This window comes from Thermobia domestica, chromosome 3, assembly GCF_964235325.1.
Source record: "Thermobia domestica chromosome 3, izTheDome1.hap1.1, whole genome shotgun sequence".
Taxonomy (NCBI): Eukaryota; Metazoa; Arthropoda; class Insecta; order Zygentoma; family Lepismatidae; genus Thermobia; species Thermobia domestica.
Window position 1 is genome coordinate 104,263,761 of NC_137456.1, and position 16,918 is coordinate 104,280,678.

A 16,918-nucleotide genomic window follows, 5' to 3' on the forward strand; every position below is an offset into this window, starting at 1 on the left:
CAATTCTTGGTTTATGTGTCTTCTCTAAAAATCCACCATCGAATGTACTAAATATTGGTAATAGAGTAGTTAGAAACGAATTTATTTATTAAAACGATTTTTGTATTAAGCCATGTTTTGGTTTCGTATATTTCTAGGTTTTGCGTTGGAGACCGTTTCTACTTGTGCGAGAACAAGATCCTCTGTGAATACGACTATGAAGAGAGGATGGTGTTTGCGAATATGGCGTATAATCCACCTAGTATTGCACACATCAAGCGACAGACGAGCCATCTCCCGGTAATAGCAATATTTTCTATTTTAAACAAATATTTTTTAAAAAAATCTTAAAATCATCGTATTTTTCTGAGAAATATTAACGTTTGGGAAATGATTCCTGACACCAAGATAACACAAAAAGTATAGAGCAACCTGGATGCACAAATGCTTCGTTTCGGAGTTACAGGCTGCCGAAAACATGAAAAAAAAATTAAAGGTTCATAGCTCCCACACTATGAGACCTACCGTAGTCGGGTTAACATTCCACTTAGGAATTACTATGTGCTCTATCCAAATATCCAAGTTTCATAATCCTGTGGTACTTCCACTTCAATTTTTATAGAGGTAGTTGGCGAGTACTTCAAATATATACCCGTAGCCAAACTCCCTAAATAAAAAATTGTTGCGTGTGCACCATAGGATTCTGAAACATGTATTTTTGGATAGTGTACATCTTAGTTCCTAACGGAAGTCTTGACCCTACTACGGTAAGTATCATAGGTTTGGAGCTATGGATCTTTAAAATTATTTTTTTCATGTGTTCGGCAACCTATAACTCCGAAAGGAAGCATTTGTGCAACCACGCTGGTCTACATTTTTTGTCTTATCTTAGTGTCAGGAATCACCTTCCAAACTTTGTAGGTGTTATTTCGAAACACCCTGTATATAGCGTATATATAAAATCTATAATGTAACTATAGCTTTGAATATTGTGCTTTGCAAGTAGGATGTGTATCACTGTTAGGGTTATGTTTGTCACTCTTAGAGGAAGGCAGACAACAATCTGCTAATTAATACTTTTAGTGTATTTTATATATAATATAATATATCTATATCTATTATAATATATTACATAGAAGAACGTACATGTTCGTCTGTCATAAGGTTTTCGTAAAAAAAAAAAAAATGGTAATCTATAGCCAACAAATTTTGTTACCAGATCTAAATTCGTACGAAGTCTTTTTCTCGATTTTTCGTCTCGAAAGGAAAGAATAAAATGTAAGCTTTAAGTTTTACGTTCCACGGTTATGGCGACTATGCTGAAGAAGCCGGTGATGATGAGAAATGAATGAAATGGTGGAATGAAGAAAGTGGTAGGAAACGGGAGAGCTTCGAGAAAACCCACGAACACGGTGTTTGTCCATCAGAAAACTCACTTGGCGTGGGCTGGGATCGAACCAGGGACCCCATGTACCAGATGTGAATACTCTACCACTGAGCCACCCGTCCCCTTAGTCTCGAAACGGAATTGGGGAGTCACACTTTCTGGAGGTACAAAAGTATAAAAGATTTCAGAAGTCCTGAATTAAATCAGGCAACCCGAAATACTGTAATGTGTTGCTGGTTGCATATAATAATAATAATAATAATAATAATAATAATAATAATAATAATAATAATAATAATAATAATAATAATAATAATAATAATAATAATATCAATTATTATTGGTAATGTACAGCACACTTTTTTGGCATCACAGAAATTCATTTTCGCTAATTCTGTCAAAAACTACGCATTACGAGTTATCCTCAAGCATGTCATTTTGTTAACCTCGATGAGTTTTATGGACTGATATGTCTCCTTTTTAGAATCTATTATAGAGTTAAATATAAATTAATTTTGAATTATACAACATTTTAATCATATATTGTATCCTGTCGTCTTTTACTGGTTGGTGTCATAATGAAGAGCTTAAGAACGCATTCTTCAGTATCAGTTTCATCTTTTTCCAGGTGGCGTAGTTATCGTCGAGCATCAGTTTTTGAATTTACAAAAATTTACAAAGTTTTTCTCGCAAAATTACGGCTGAGAATTCTCAGTCTTTCATATACGTTTGTTCAACTCCATGAGATCAATGAATTTTTCTTTTTCGTTGCACGCTGATAATTAATATTGTATTTACAAAACTATTCCAACTTTATGCTCATTACTAAAAGTAGAGGAGAAGCTAGACAGGAATTTTGAGCAATGAAGGGAGAATGGTTCTTTTGAGTTCTATTCTGTTAAGTCCTGTTAACATCCTATTTCCCCTCCATTTATTACAAAGTTACTTTATAACGTGAACTCGCATTTTATGCATCTAAAGAAATATATACAGGGTGTTTCCAAACAACACCGACAACGTTTGGGAAGTAATTCCTGTCTTCAAGATAAGACAAAAAAAATATAGACAACGTGGGTGCACAAATGCTTCCTTTCGGAGTTAATAGGCTGCCGAAAACATGAAAAAAATAAATTTCAAAGGTCCATAGCTCCAATACTATGGAATGTACCGCAGTCGTGTCAAGACTTCACTTAGGAAGTAATATGTTTGCAATCCGTAAATACATGTTTCAGAATCCTAAGGTACTCACGCAAAAATTTTATAGAGGGAGTTTGGCTACGGGCATATAATCTGAAGTACTCATCACCTACCTCTATAAAATTTGTTACGGAAAGTTGCTCAGGATTATATAACATGTATTTTGGGATGGTACACATATTAGTTCGTAAGTGAAGTCTTCACCCGACTGCGGTACACCCCATAGTATTGGAGGTATGGACCTTTAAAATGTATTTTGTCATGTTTTCGGCAACCTATAACACCGAAAGGAAGCTTTTGTGCACCCAGGTTTGTCAAATGTTTTGTCTTAGTCAGGAATCATCTCCCAAACGTTGTCTGTGTTGTTTTGAAACATTCTGTATATGTAAAGAAAAAATATACTTACGAGATGATGTAAGATGTTTAAAATTTTTTTTAAATGACCTGAAACAGGGTTTCTCAACCTAGTTGTCGCGACCCCTAGAGGGTTGAGAGAGGGATTTAATGAGGATCGCGAAGATAAGTGGAAGAGATAAATATAATTAGAATCTAATACAGGAAATATTTTTAAATATTATTTTGAATTTTGTTCTGATAGGCATATTTTCTATTTTTATGCATACTATCAAGAACAACAAAAAGTACGTCTACTAAACATTTTCAACAAGTGCAGAAATGTTTTGAAATCAATTTAAATGAGAGAGGTACGATATGAGACTAATGAGAACTGCATATTGAAATACCAAATGCAGCAAAACCTGCATACTGAAATACAATTAAAATTGAAAGCTAATGAGCACATTAAAATTGAAAGCTCATTAGATATGTGTGCATGGTTTGATTTCACTAGTGCGGCAATGTCTGGTTCAGTCTTCGTGACTCACATTATCAAGTCATTTTCTACCGATAAGCATTTTCTTGTCTTTGTTTTAACACTTACCACGGAAGAAAAACCACTCCGGCCAAAGGTATTCACTTTGAAACAATATGACGGATCGGATTCGATATTTGTAATACAGTATGAATAAACTGGCCAAATTTGGTTTTAATCCATTCGCTTTTAAGGAAGTTATTGTATCCACTATATACAAGAAATGGATTCTACTATTATAGAAGTAGATGGATATCGTGAGATCTCCGAAATAGGTATATTAAAACTCCCACACAAGCTTATTACAAACCAGAAATTATAAGGGGGTCACTGACAAGAGGATGTAATAAAATGGGGGTCATGATAAGAATTAGGTTGAGAACCACTGACCTGAAAGATAGGAAATTTTATAAAGATACTTTACATCTATAATTTTCAACTATTTTTTCTTTAAAATTTGTTGTTTCATTAAGAAAATAACATTCTCTGAGAATTTTATAATATTGTTTTTACTTTTTAATTTATTTAATTTATAAATCAAAATTTGATAAAAGTAGCGAACCTACACAGTTTGTAGTATTTGTATCGCACATTCTTAATATATATATATAAACTGGATCTAGTTCAGAGCTTAAAAAGAAATAATGACTAGTTAAACAAAAGCTTATCTTCCTTGACGTTTCAGTTCACAAAAGGCGGCCATGGCTGGTCACAAAAATTATTAGTAAAATTAATCAACGAATATAGAAGTGAAAGATTATTTTTGCCAGTGGAAAGACACTGGAAGACGTAGGTACACTTAACGTAAACCTATTTGTTTGTTAAAGTTTAGTGCTTTTTTTTTGTTTAAGAACGAGGCTGTATGAGACTTGGTCCTACACAATTCGAGAATTCGATCCACTGTAGTGCGTTCAAATTTTAGTTGTCTCCGACCGGGAATCGAATCCGGGACCACGTGTACCAGTGGGGAAGTCTATAACATGAATTTTAGTTAAGGTAACAGGATTGAATGTGTCGTACTTACTAGAGGGTATGGTGGCAAGGAAAGAGGGAGGACACGAAGGTCACTAAATTGATGGATGGTATCAAAATAGGAAAATCATAAGTGAAGACGAAGAGGTTAACGAAAGACCGTGGAGCATGGAAGCTTCTCAGTTCCAGCAAGTGACTTGTCACTAATGGCAGAATAACTACGATAATGATGATGATGATGATGATGATTGTACAAATCAAATCAATCTTTCATCGCAGCCGTGAGTTTTGCATTGGAATCCCTACCAGTGTTCTCCGTGGTGTTTCTTCAAAGGGAGTGAAAATTCTAAAGGCTTAGATTTAGACTGTAGCAAAGGTTATTAAATGCTTCCCAAGTTTTCAACTTGTAGGTCATAATCTAATCGTTATCCTAACTATATATAAAACTACATGAACTGACAAAATAAAGGGGTGCTTCCGATTGACGTGGATACTTTGAAATTTGGCATGATTGTAGCTTTCCGGGACTAACCCACAGAAAAATTGCCAAAGTGAATATTTTTAATTTTTAGTTGGGTTTAAACGGGGGATGAAGAAATTTACCATGTTATTTAAATGGACTTTTTATTTAGGATTATAATCTCATGTTTTAGGTACTTGGAATTGGAATAAAAGCTTGAAATTCGCTATATTTGTACGTTTCCTATAGGATTATTTAACAAAATCATTAAAAATAAAAAAATCCAACTTTGGAGTGGTTTTATGGGGAACCGAAAAATCCTTCCTATTTTATTTGTATGGGTCACTTCTTACATCCCAAAATTATTGGGCACTTTCTGTAGGGCTACTATGATTAAATTTGACATGATTGTTGCTTTTTGAGAATAACCTACAGGAAAATTGCCAAAAGTGAATATTTTTAATTTTTAGGAGGTCTAAAGGGGCGATGAAGAAATTCACCATGTTATTTAAATTTGCCTTTTTTAGATCTATAATCTCATATTTTATGTACTTGGAATTGGAATAAAAATTTGAAATTCGGTATGCTTGTACGTGTTCGTTAGCGTTACCTAAGTAAATCACCAAAAGTAAAAATTTCCAACTGTAGAGTGGTTTTATTGGGAACTGAAAAACTTTTCCATATTATTTATATGGATCATCATCTACACCCCAAAATGTTTAGGCACTTTTGGCAGGATTAGAATGATGAAATTTGGCATGGTTGTAGCCTTCTGGGACTAGCCCACCGGATAAATTGCCAAAAGTGAATATTTTTAGTTTTGAAGGGGTCCAAAAGGGGAATGAAGAAATTGTCATGTTATTTAAATGGGTGTTTTCTTGCTATACAAAATCTTATTTATTAGGTAGTTGAAGTAGGAAAAAAACTTGAAATTTGGTAAAATTGTTGGTTTAAGAGATGTGAAGCCGTAGGCCGAGTGAACGCTAGGGTCTGGGGATTGAGCCCCCAACTAGCCAAAGGCTAGTTTTAACTAATTCTACAGTTAGAATTTACAAGTAGTTTGTGCGTTATTGTTAGCAGTATCTGGTATCTATGTCTTTGTTAAGAATATGTGTGTTACCGTTAGGATAAGAAAATGTTCAATAAGAACAATTTAACTAATTAACAGCGTAATTTTGTTTAAAAACGCATACAGTACGTAACTAGATTAGCGCTCAAATCTTTTCCAGTAGAATAAAACCTACTACTTACAATATTATTAGCAACAAAGAGCATAACTTTCAGCGCCATAAAAAGTAAATTTTTTTTTAAAAAAATCGATTTTCTCAAAACCTACCCGTAAAAATTTACTCTAAATCATAGCATTTTGTTTAGCTTGACGTCATCTGTCGGCAGATATACGTATCAACTTTGGACATTCTTTTAGTTAAGCAGAAATTAACATTTAAGACTTAATTTTTATTTTGGACTATATCTCATTAATCACACTGTGTACTGACTTCTCACTAATGATATAATAAAGTATTTGATGAGGGTTTGCTTCGTTAATGATTTCACGTTAATTTGTGGCTTAGTTCTTGTGCAGCATCATTTTTTAGGTTTACAAACAAAAAAATCATTTTTCTCAAAAACTGCGCATGAGATCTTATAATCATGAATATCATTTTGTTCAGATTAATGAGATTTATCAATTGGTATATCTCTCACCTTTGGACATTTTTTTTTAAAAAATGTTAATAATATTGTCTCGTTAATCGTTAATAACTTTGTTTCATTAAATTTTAATCAATAATTCTTGATTTCGTAAAAAAAAAAAAAAAAAATACTTTTGTAGAACTTCTCAAAATTTGTAGAACTTTAAATTGCTATTTTACTTACATATTTTTTTTACTTACTTAGGTACTTAGGTTACTACTACTTAGGAATTTTTAATCAAGTAATTAAATTCTTTCCACTTGTATGAACCATAAAATTCAGATTTTTTAAAATGACAAATTACAAGTAACGGCGTTTGTATTGGCGATTTATTTCTACCTGTCTAGGAGATGCCGTAGCGTAGTTGGTAAAGCAGATGTCTGCCTACTGGACGATTCACTTTCGATGCCCGCTGGGAGAGAGAATTTTTTTCTAGTTCCAATGCGGCTCTTACGATCACCTAATCTCTTTGAAATAATTACTTGAGACAGACCTAATGAAGTAAAGATGCTGAAAGGTAGCGCCAGGCTCCAAGGGTGTAGAGCCCTTTGTCTTCATACAACCTTTGGACCTTCATGTTCTCTTCTGAAATCTCGATCGTTACTTGATTTTTACTATTGTACTATCGTTCTTGTTTCTTAGTGTATTGTTATGACTTGTAAAACTTACTTATGACTTTTGTAAACATTTTATAAAAGAGTCACTTGAAAGTTTCTACTGAAGAAACGATAGGAACACTGCGCATTCTATGTGCCTAATTTGTGTCTCCTTTTTCAGAACTAAGGCTAAAAGAGATGTCACCTTACAGTTTATTATACGGAGCCCAAACTACTTTTAATTCCAACGGGAATTGAAGTCAGATTTGGCGCAAGGGAATCAAATTAACTTTTCGTCATTTTGGACATACTTTTTATCTTTAAGAGCTCTATCAAATGCTCTTTTCGCAGCTAAAAAGAGCTATGTTCTGGTATTGTACACAATTCTTATAATGTAAAAAGGAAACAATGTTAGGTTCTCCGTGGACTTAAGCGTTCCGTACAAACTTTAAGTCTCTATTTCTCAGAACTTTGTTAATAACTTTTCCGTGTACTTAATCGTTCCATACAAATTTTAAGTATAGTGTGGGAGACCCGGGTTCAATTCCCGGCGGGAGCTCATGTAGTTCGGATTCCATCTTAATCAGTAGGATCCGTCTCATATAGCCTCGCTGCTGAAAGGAACGTTAAACACAAAATGAAGTCAACTCAACAAATTTTAAGTCTCTATTTCTCACAACCTTGTTAATAACTTTTCCGTGTAATTATTTACCTAAGTATTCCGTACAAATTTTAGGTCTATATTTCTCTCAAATTTGTTAATGACTTTTCCGTGTACTTAATCGTTTCGTACGAACTTTAAGTCTCTATTTCTCACACCTTTGTTGATTGGATTTGATTCCCTTGTGCTCTGAACGCTTTATTTTACATTTCAAATACGAAAATGTTAAATACTTTTTTTTTTTTTTCATGGGTGAGGATATGGGGAAATATTTTGTATCGCATGATGTAATTAAAATAGCACGATCCGCAAAGAAATTCTATACACAAGCAGAATAAAAAAAACGTAGACAAGAATTCATGACTTGTAATAGGAAATGATTTATTACCAAATAAATTTAGGTCAGATAGGACATAAAATGAGCATATATGATGCGTGTAATAGTAATACAATAAAGAACAAAAAAAGAAAAAAAAAAGAGGGAGGAAATTCTTGGCTGTTCTGTTGTTAATTAATTACATGTCTGTTGTCACATAGTTTGAAGGACAGGACGAAAAGGTACTCTCCACTCTTCAGGAAGGTTTGTTCGTAAATTAAGGACTTGTAATTAACCCTTTGCCTTGTAATCCAAGACCAGCTTCCAAATTAAATTGCTCTGTGAGTGTTTTCTGTTGAGGGGGAGGAAGGAGGTAGAGGGGGGGGGGAAAGGATCAAATACATAGGGACAAGGAAACTAAAACACTGAAAACTACTCCTCCGCCTTTGTGACAAGTACCTATGCATACTCTTACGTTGTGGCCTTTAGATTGAAACCAGGTTGGGTGTGTACGTTTTCCTCTATTACACAGACATTCTCCGACTGTACCTCTCTCTCTCTCTCTCTCTCTCTCTCTCTCTCTGTGTGTGTGTGTGTATTATGTATGTATGTATTGCGTAGCCCATTTGGTAGCTAATATTGTGCATTAAGCTTGGGGAGTATGCTGAAGTGGTCTCCAGACAGGTTTTTGAAGCTTATGTGCAATGTTAATTAAATGGGCTTTGTAACTGAATCCGACATTCCTGAGGCCCGGAGTTAAAGTTTTAGTACGTACGTCATGGCATGCCTTAGCGGCGGGGAAGGCAAGCAAATGAAGGAAAATTGGAATTGCGTTTCATACGTAGTTCATAGGTTGAGGGGAAAAAGGAGCACAAGCTCATTAAGGGATTTTTTTTAAAGGGAGACCAGGGTTTTTCTGAAGAGAAAAACAAGACTAATTTTTATTTTGTGTTATACATAAATATACGATTGTTATTGAGAAAGGTAGATTAAATGTAGACCTTAGCTATTGGGTAGCCAGGAGGTCAACCCCCCTGAGATTCTCTTAAGTGCCCCTGAAAAGTTCAGTTGTTTGTTAGAGAAATATATGCTCTTTGTGAAAAAACAATAATCATCTTTCAAATCTTTGAGTTTAACGTCCCATGATTATGTCCTTTAGGCTAAGGGAGACGATGATTAAAACAAGTGAATAGTAAATGAAGAATTGGTGGAATGAGAAATTGGGAGGAAGCGTGAGTACCCGAGAAAATCCTCTGTCACTATGTTTTCTACCACAAACATACTTAACGGGGATCGAACCAGGGACTTCACGCACTAGAGGTGAGCGCTCTACCAGTTTCTTTCGTTGTGTGACATCGAGTGTTTCTTATTTGTTGCTTTATGAAACCCCAGAGAGCATTGTCTGATGTCGTCAGATCAGGACTTCTTGGAGGCCAGGCAAAGGAAGCTGATGAAGATTCACAACCTCTTCCAATCCAGCGGCCAGAAAACATCTGATTCAGGTGATTGCGCACGTTTGAGGAAACAAATGAACATGCATAGCAAGCTTGCCAGACAATGCCAAGCAATGTTACCAGACAATGCCAAGCAATGATACCAAACAAATGTAGGTAAAACCTAAAACCGTCAGAAAACACCAATTAGGGGTACGCCCACTTCCAGACCACGCTGTATTGAAATTAAAAGTCTGTGGCTTCCGGCTCTAATAGAGAAAAACTATAAGAAATAGCGAGAATTTGTCTTTTGAAATATATTCAGCTCCCTAAGAGTAAGTTTCATTCCCCTTCTTATTCATTTATTGCAGGGGTGGCCAACGCCTCGAACGGCAAATTGTGTATCGATCGGTTTACTACCCCCTAAAGGAAATAAGCAAATAATAACATGATCAATACAAACAGTATGACACAGATCATCGCGGTCTACTAATCGATCACTGTTTACTAGCATCTAAATGGTATCATAAAAAACAGATTATACAGATTATCGCGGTCTGCTAGCTGACTAGCAAATTGCATATCGATCATTATTTACTAGCCCCTAAGGGAAATCACAAGACAAGAATTGGCTCAGTGGTAGAGCGCTCACCTCTGGTGCGTGGGATTCCTGGTTCGATCCTAGCTCGTGCCAACTGAACTTTGTGTTGGACAAACACCGTGTGCGTGGGTTTACTCGGGGGTTCTCCCGTTTCCTCCCACTTTCTTCATTCCACCATTCAATTCATTTCTCATCATCACAGTCTCCTTTACCCTTGCCGGCATAACTGTGGTACGTAAAACTGAAAGATTTCATTTTTTCATAAAGCAAAAATTTTAAGAATGATAAAAAAATGGATCAAAAATTGCGATCTTGGCCAATAATTAGTTTTTGAATCAGGGGTCACAAAATTTTTGAACGGCCCCTAAATCGAATTTTCGTATTTTCTACGGAATAAGCACATCGTACCGAGCTCAGTGATAGTTTGAGATTGACCTACACTATGTGTAGTTCTCCAGATACAATGCGTAGAAGAAAATTTTTGATTGAAATATATTCGAACTTTTGATGCAACAATAACAGTGATCGGTACAAAAAGATGACACAGACAACCGCGGTCTACTAGTTGACCAGTAAGTTGCGAGAGATAGCCTGCGATTGTGTGTGTCATATTGTATGTATCGATCACTGCTGTTGTTTTATGATTTCATTTAGGGGCTAGGTTACAGATGAGTAGACCACCAGTGATTTATGGAATGAAAAATAGCCCTCACACCTAAAAAGGTTGGCCAATCATGACCTATTGAAATTGAGACTGATAACTATATAACTTCTAGGCTAGCATATTGGACTCCTATTGTCTATATATCTACTATAGTTTCACATCGTGACAAGAAACTTACTCCCCGGTGGCGCATCTGGTTCAGATCCCATATTAAGCTGAAAGTCCGTGTCTCATCGTGGCCTCGGTGCTGATAGGGACTTGAAATTTTAATCCAATCAAGGAACAAAACTAGCTTGTTTGGTCAATAATATAATCATGTCATTATATTATTGCAATGTCATTAGAATTAGATAGACTAACGAATGAGAGATCTAAACAAAAACAAAACAGTGAAAGAAAATTAGGTAATGTTCCGAATATCATTGCGGGCAGTGTTTTACAATTAGATTTCTCTTTATTCAAGATTCAGGCAGTATATTTTGCCTGCACTTAAAAAATCATAAGATGTTTTGAAAAATAATATTTCTTTTCAATTGTAATTTTAAAAAATATCAACATAGCCTTGAAAATATATATGTATGCATGAGTAAAAGTGGATCTAAAAAGTGAGGGGGTCTGATAACATTACGCCGTCCCCCGTGACTATCTTTGCCCACTGTAATTACTATAGCAAGACGCCATAGATATTTTTGGAAGCTGGAGAATGGCGTTCTCCCTCAGTTTTATCCCTGTATATATATATATATATATATATATATATATATATATATATATATATATATATATGTACATACACCCTTTCCTAGATTTCAAAATTACTTATAGGATACACTGCGGCTCATTATGGAGCTCACCTCTAGTGTGTGGTGTCCGTGGTTCGCGCCAAGAAAACTTTGTAGTGGACAAATACTGTGTGCGTGGATTATCTTAGTGTCCACCCATTTGCTCCCCTTTTTCTATAACATTCATTAACATCACGAGTGTCTTCGTTATTCTCGTGTGACATTAAACTAGATATTTCAATTCATTTCATTTTCAAAGTACATGAAATAATTCTTGAGATGTCATCGTATGTGTTAAGATAGATAAAAATAATAAACGCATGAATGGAAGGTGTGGTGTGTGCGTTTACATACAAATACAAAAGAAGGGAAAAAAACTTGGGGAAAAAGAATATAAACTACTTTTTCATGCCGTCTCTTTCGCAGCTAATCTCAAAGATTGACTAGCAGCCATTCTCAATCAACGGCAAACAAAAGATAGGTACTTTTTCTTTCTTTATCTTTGGGCTTTTCTTTTTCTGTTTCTCGAAGCGATATATTTCTTCTGTTCCATTCTCAGAATGACTTTTAGCTTCAGCCAGAGCTGAGAGAAAAGTAAAGAATAATTTTTCAAAAGCCGCCACAAACAGTGATTCTCTGATCACCGTTCAAGAAAACTTCTTCCCAAGATATCATCCAAATAAAAAAAAAGCCCCACCCAACAGCTTTACTCCTTTACTGAACTAAATGTACTTTTTTCTTTCTTTTTCTTTTTCTAAAACAAACTCATGAATCTCCTTTTCTTTCCTACTTTACAACAGAAATAACCTCCCCCTCTTCTTCCCGCTCGTTTGTTTTTTCGAAGATTCTTTTCTCATATATAAAATATCTTCATTTTCTTTTTCTTTTACGGAATAAGTCATCAGGACGATATACCATACCCATAATGAGACACTCGCCTTAATATACATCTTATTCCCATCTTGTGCAGAGCCAGGTATTGATCAGATTGGCAGGGGGATGGGGGCAGGGGGGGGGGAGAAACGAGTTGGGAAAGGTAGCAACCAAATTAGTCTGCTTAAATCACGTACTTTCAAAATGTGAGGGTGTACGAATAAAAGCATTCAAATTGAGACGTATTAGGAGGGGAAAAAAATCGCAAATTCAACGAAGAACGCACTCTTATTATATTATCACTCTATAAACTTTGTTTTTGAAGTTTTTTTTTTTTTTTTTTAATGATGGTAAGTTAATCAAGAAAACCGTGTGGCAGGTAATACTTATGTGAACGACTCTGACACCTCAATAACCCAAGATCGTTCGTGTATATGCTCTTTTGGTGTGGGAGACCTGGATTCGATTCCCGGCGGGAGCTCATGTGGTTCGAATTCCACATTAAAGTTGTAGGTCCACGTCTCATATAGCCTAAACTCAAAACTCAAGTCAATCAACATCAACTACCCTTTCCACAATTTATACATCCTGCGAGAATCATTTCTAATCTGCCGTTATATGATGTAGAAGCGCGATTTTCTTTTTTTCGATCTGAGAAAACAGGAAAGAAACACAAAAGAGAAAAGGAGTGAACAGTGTGACAAGTATTGGCAGTGTACATGCAATTATGTATCGACAAGTAGTATGACTGGAAAACCATCTACTACGCTGTCGATTTCTTGTCTGCCTGTCAACACTGTATTTTATCAAGGTCAAATCGACAAGTAGTATGACTGGAAAACCATCTACTTACGCTATCGATTTCTTGTTTGCCTGTCAACACTGTTTTTTTTTTTTTTTTTTTTTTATCAACGTCAAATCAACAAGTAGTATGACTGGAAAACCATCCACTACCCTGTCGATTTCTTGTTTGCCTGTCAATGCTGTTTCTTATCAATGTCATATTACCTGGCAGATCTTCCCTCTCTACAAAATGAATACATAATTAGATCAAATGAGTTTCCTATGTGGCCCCACAACGAAATCAAAGTTGTTCTTTCATCGAAAGAAACTACAGTACAGCGAAACTGCAGGAATTACGAGCAGCTGTGGAACACGCCTTCACCCTCGTGATTCCGGAGTATCTCCACAAAACATCTGCGAAAACTTGGCGCAGAATTCAGCTGTGTTACGACATGGATCGTGATCATACCGATGTTTATGACTCTTAAGACTCTTAAGACTTCAAGGTAACTGTGTACAGACATTCTACTGTAACTAACACTATACTGTTGAAACTAAAGGGGGGTGGGGTACGCCCACTTCCGGACCACCCTGTAGAGAGAGATTGAAACTAACATTAAATCTATTCTTTGGAAACTAAATATGTGCTAAAGAAATCGTTTCTCGCTATATTTTACCATTAAATTTTATGCTCGAGTGAGACCAAGACAACACTGCAAAATCAATTAGATACCTGGAGAAAAGTATTGGGAAGAAATGGGCTTAGAATTAGTAAAAGAAAGACGTAATATCTTTTTTGCCCATTGAATGAAAATGAGATCGGAAATGAATATGATTGGACAAAGCAGAAAAGGTGATAATGACGAAGCAATTGAAGTATTTGAGATCAATGCTACAGGAATATTAAGAAATAGAGGAACATATAAACAGCACAATTAGAAGGAGTTGAACAAAATAGAGAGAAACGTCAGGAGTCTTGTGTGACTATAGGGTACCAACACAACTTAAAGGAAAAGTTTACCAAACAGTAAGACCTGCCATATTATGCGGAGCAGAATATTGGACGGGGAAGAAGAGAGAGGAAAGGAAGTTGCATGTTGCTGAAATAAAGATGTTTCGGTGAAAATGTGGAGTGATGCAGAAGAGGAAAGTTAGAAATGAAGTGAAGCCGACCCCAGCCGATAATGAATGTAAGGTCAGTAGTGGAAAAACTGCAAAAAACGCATACTTCGATGGTTTGGACATGTAAGAAGAAGACATTTGGAATATGTACCTCACCGAATGAATGCTGTAGAACTGAGTAAGAAACGAATATGGGGATGACTAAAGAAGAAGTGGAAGGAAGAATTCACTGTACCAAATAGAGTATGGTGTCTTAGTGGATATGACACAAAATAGAGAAAGGTGGTCAGCGATCCATAACGCCGACCCAAGCTAATTGGGAAAAGTTTTAGACGAAGGAGAAGGAAATCTTTTTCAGTAGCTTAGCTAGGACGTAGGTGGGTTGGGAAAAAAAGGCTAAAAAGATTTATTTTTGAAACACTAAAACAATTAGTTTAATATGTACGAACTGTATAATAATATCTTTTAGCTTAGAGGAGATCTCGAGTCTCTTAAAGCTCTTTCTGTCTAGGACAGTGTGCTACGTATTAAAAACGCGTAATCTACACTTTAATGTAAGGACTAATTTTTAAGGTTTTTGGTTTACCAATCAGAACTCATTTATAGCTATTCTGATTGTTCTGGGATACAATCTCAAGAATTACTGGATTGTATTCTCCGGTTTATACGCTGTTTATACGCTGTTCTGATTGTTATACGCTGTTCTCTAAATACAGCGTATAAACCGAAGAATACAATCCAGTAAGTATAAATAAACCGGAAAACACAATCCAGTGTTTATACGCTGTTTATACGCTGTTCTGATTGTTATACGCTGTTTATACGCTGTTCTGATTGTTATACGCTGTTTATACGCTGTTCTGATTGTTATACTCTGTTCTCTAAATACAGCGTATAAACCGGAGAATACAATCCAGTAATTCTTGTATACAATCCAGTAAGTATAAATAAACCGGAAAACACAATCCAGTGTTTATACGCTGTTTATACACTGTTCTGATTGTTATACGCAGTTTATACGCTGTTCTGATTGTTATACGCTGTTTATACGCTGTTCTGATTGTTATACGCTGTTCTCTAAATACAGCGTATAAACCGGAGAATACAAGCCAGTAATTCTTGTATACAATCCAGTAAGTATAAATAAACCGGAAAACACAATCCAGTGTTTATACGCTGTTTATACGCTGTTCTGATTGTTATACGCTGTTTATACGCTGTTCTGATTGTTATACGCTGTTTATACGCTGTTCTGATTGTTATACGCTGTTCTCCGGTTTATACGACTTGTTTATACGCTGTTCTGGGATACAAACTCAAGAATTACTGGACGAATCACTACTAATTTTGGATAGGATGTAGAGGGTCAAAAGTTAGGAGTCGAGTTCTTTTATGGAGGTGATATTCAAACCGGAAGTAGTAATCAATAATTTCCGGTTTTAACAGTGATCACAATGGATCAAAAACGATAATAAATAGCTCGAAGTGGTTTTCTGCATTCGATTAAGCATAGAGTAATAATATAGTATAAGAAGTTTCAGCTGGTCTTCCCGCTGAAACTTGGAGACTGGTGGCGCCGCCACTCAAGGAAGTTGGGTACAACAAACTATTAAAAGCAAGAACGAATCAAATCATTCAGAGCGCGTGAGTCTGATAGAATTTGCCAGTGATACACTTAGCTACTGCCAGTAGCAGACGATGCATTAAGTTAGAACTCTAGTCGGTAGTGTCGCAGTCACTTTTGTTGCATTGTGGGAACGATTTGAATTTCCATTAGGAATATAGGGAGTGGCTCATCAGGATAATCAGTGAGATTAAGCGTTCCAATGATGTATTTAATTTCCATCCTTAACTCTCTACTGAAATCGAAAGTGATAAAATTCCACTACAATATCCGGTTTTAATATTGATTTATGTACATAGACCGGAAAAGATAAAGAGTGAGGAGCGTTTTCTTTTTTGCGGGGGGATACACTTAGCGTTCTAAGAATAGGTACCATCTTCTTTTTTGACTCTCTATTCAAACCGTGAGTGGCAGGGATCAACCACATCCGGTTTTAACGTTGATCATTATACAGTAAAAATGGTAATAGATAGAAACGCTTTTCTACAGCCAAATTAAACGTCCCAAGAATATTTTGCATCTTCACGGACGGAGGTTAAGAGGACGGAGGTTAAGGGGAAATGCGTTGTTGACAGCATACTGGAGGCAGCGTGCAAATTTAAATTTGTACTGCCGCCTCCAGTCCTTTCTCACGTACATCATGGTTGGACACGGTTTGTGTGCGAAGTGATGGACAAAGAGGATTACGAGAAATTATTAACTGCCAGGCGGCAGGAAGAGAACTTTCAATTGTTGGATCGTTAAAGCAATTCAAACTTCAATTTTCATGTTGTGTACGCTGTAACAAACCAAATTTCATCACATGGTGTACACTGTTACAGCCCTAGTTATAGTTTAAATGAACTATTTTTTCTCAATTTACGTATTTAGTAAATGAGGGCAATTAGCAATGTAATTAGGCG

General features: G+C 35.8%; 1 protein-coding gene across 1 annotated transcript in view; it reads left to right on the forward strand.

Moving 5' to 3' along the window:
• LOC145680636 (LIM domain only protein 3-like) overlaps positions 1-16,918 on the forward strand; it is a 176,627-nt gene that overhangs the window by 147,560 nt on the left and 12,149 nt on the right. The window contains exon 5 of the mRNA XM_081751329.1: positions 138-279. Within this exon, the coding sequence (XP_081607455.1) occupies positions 138-279 (142 nt within the window). The remainder of the gene's footprint in view (positions 1-137; positions 280-16,918) is intronic.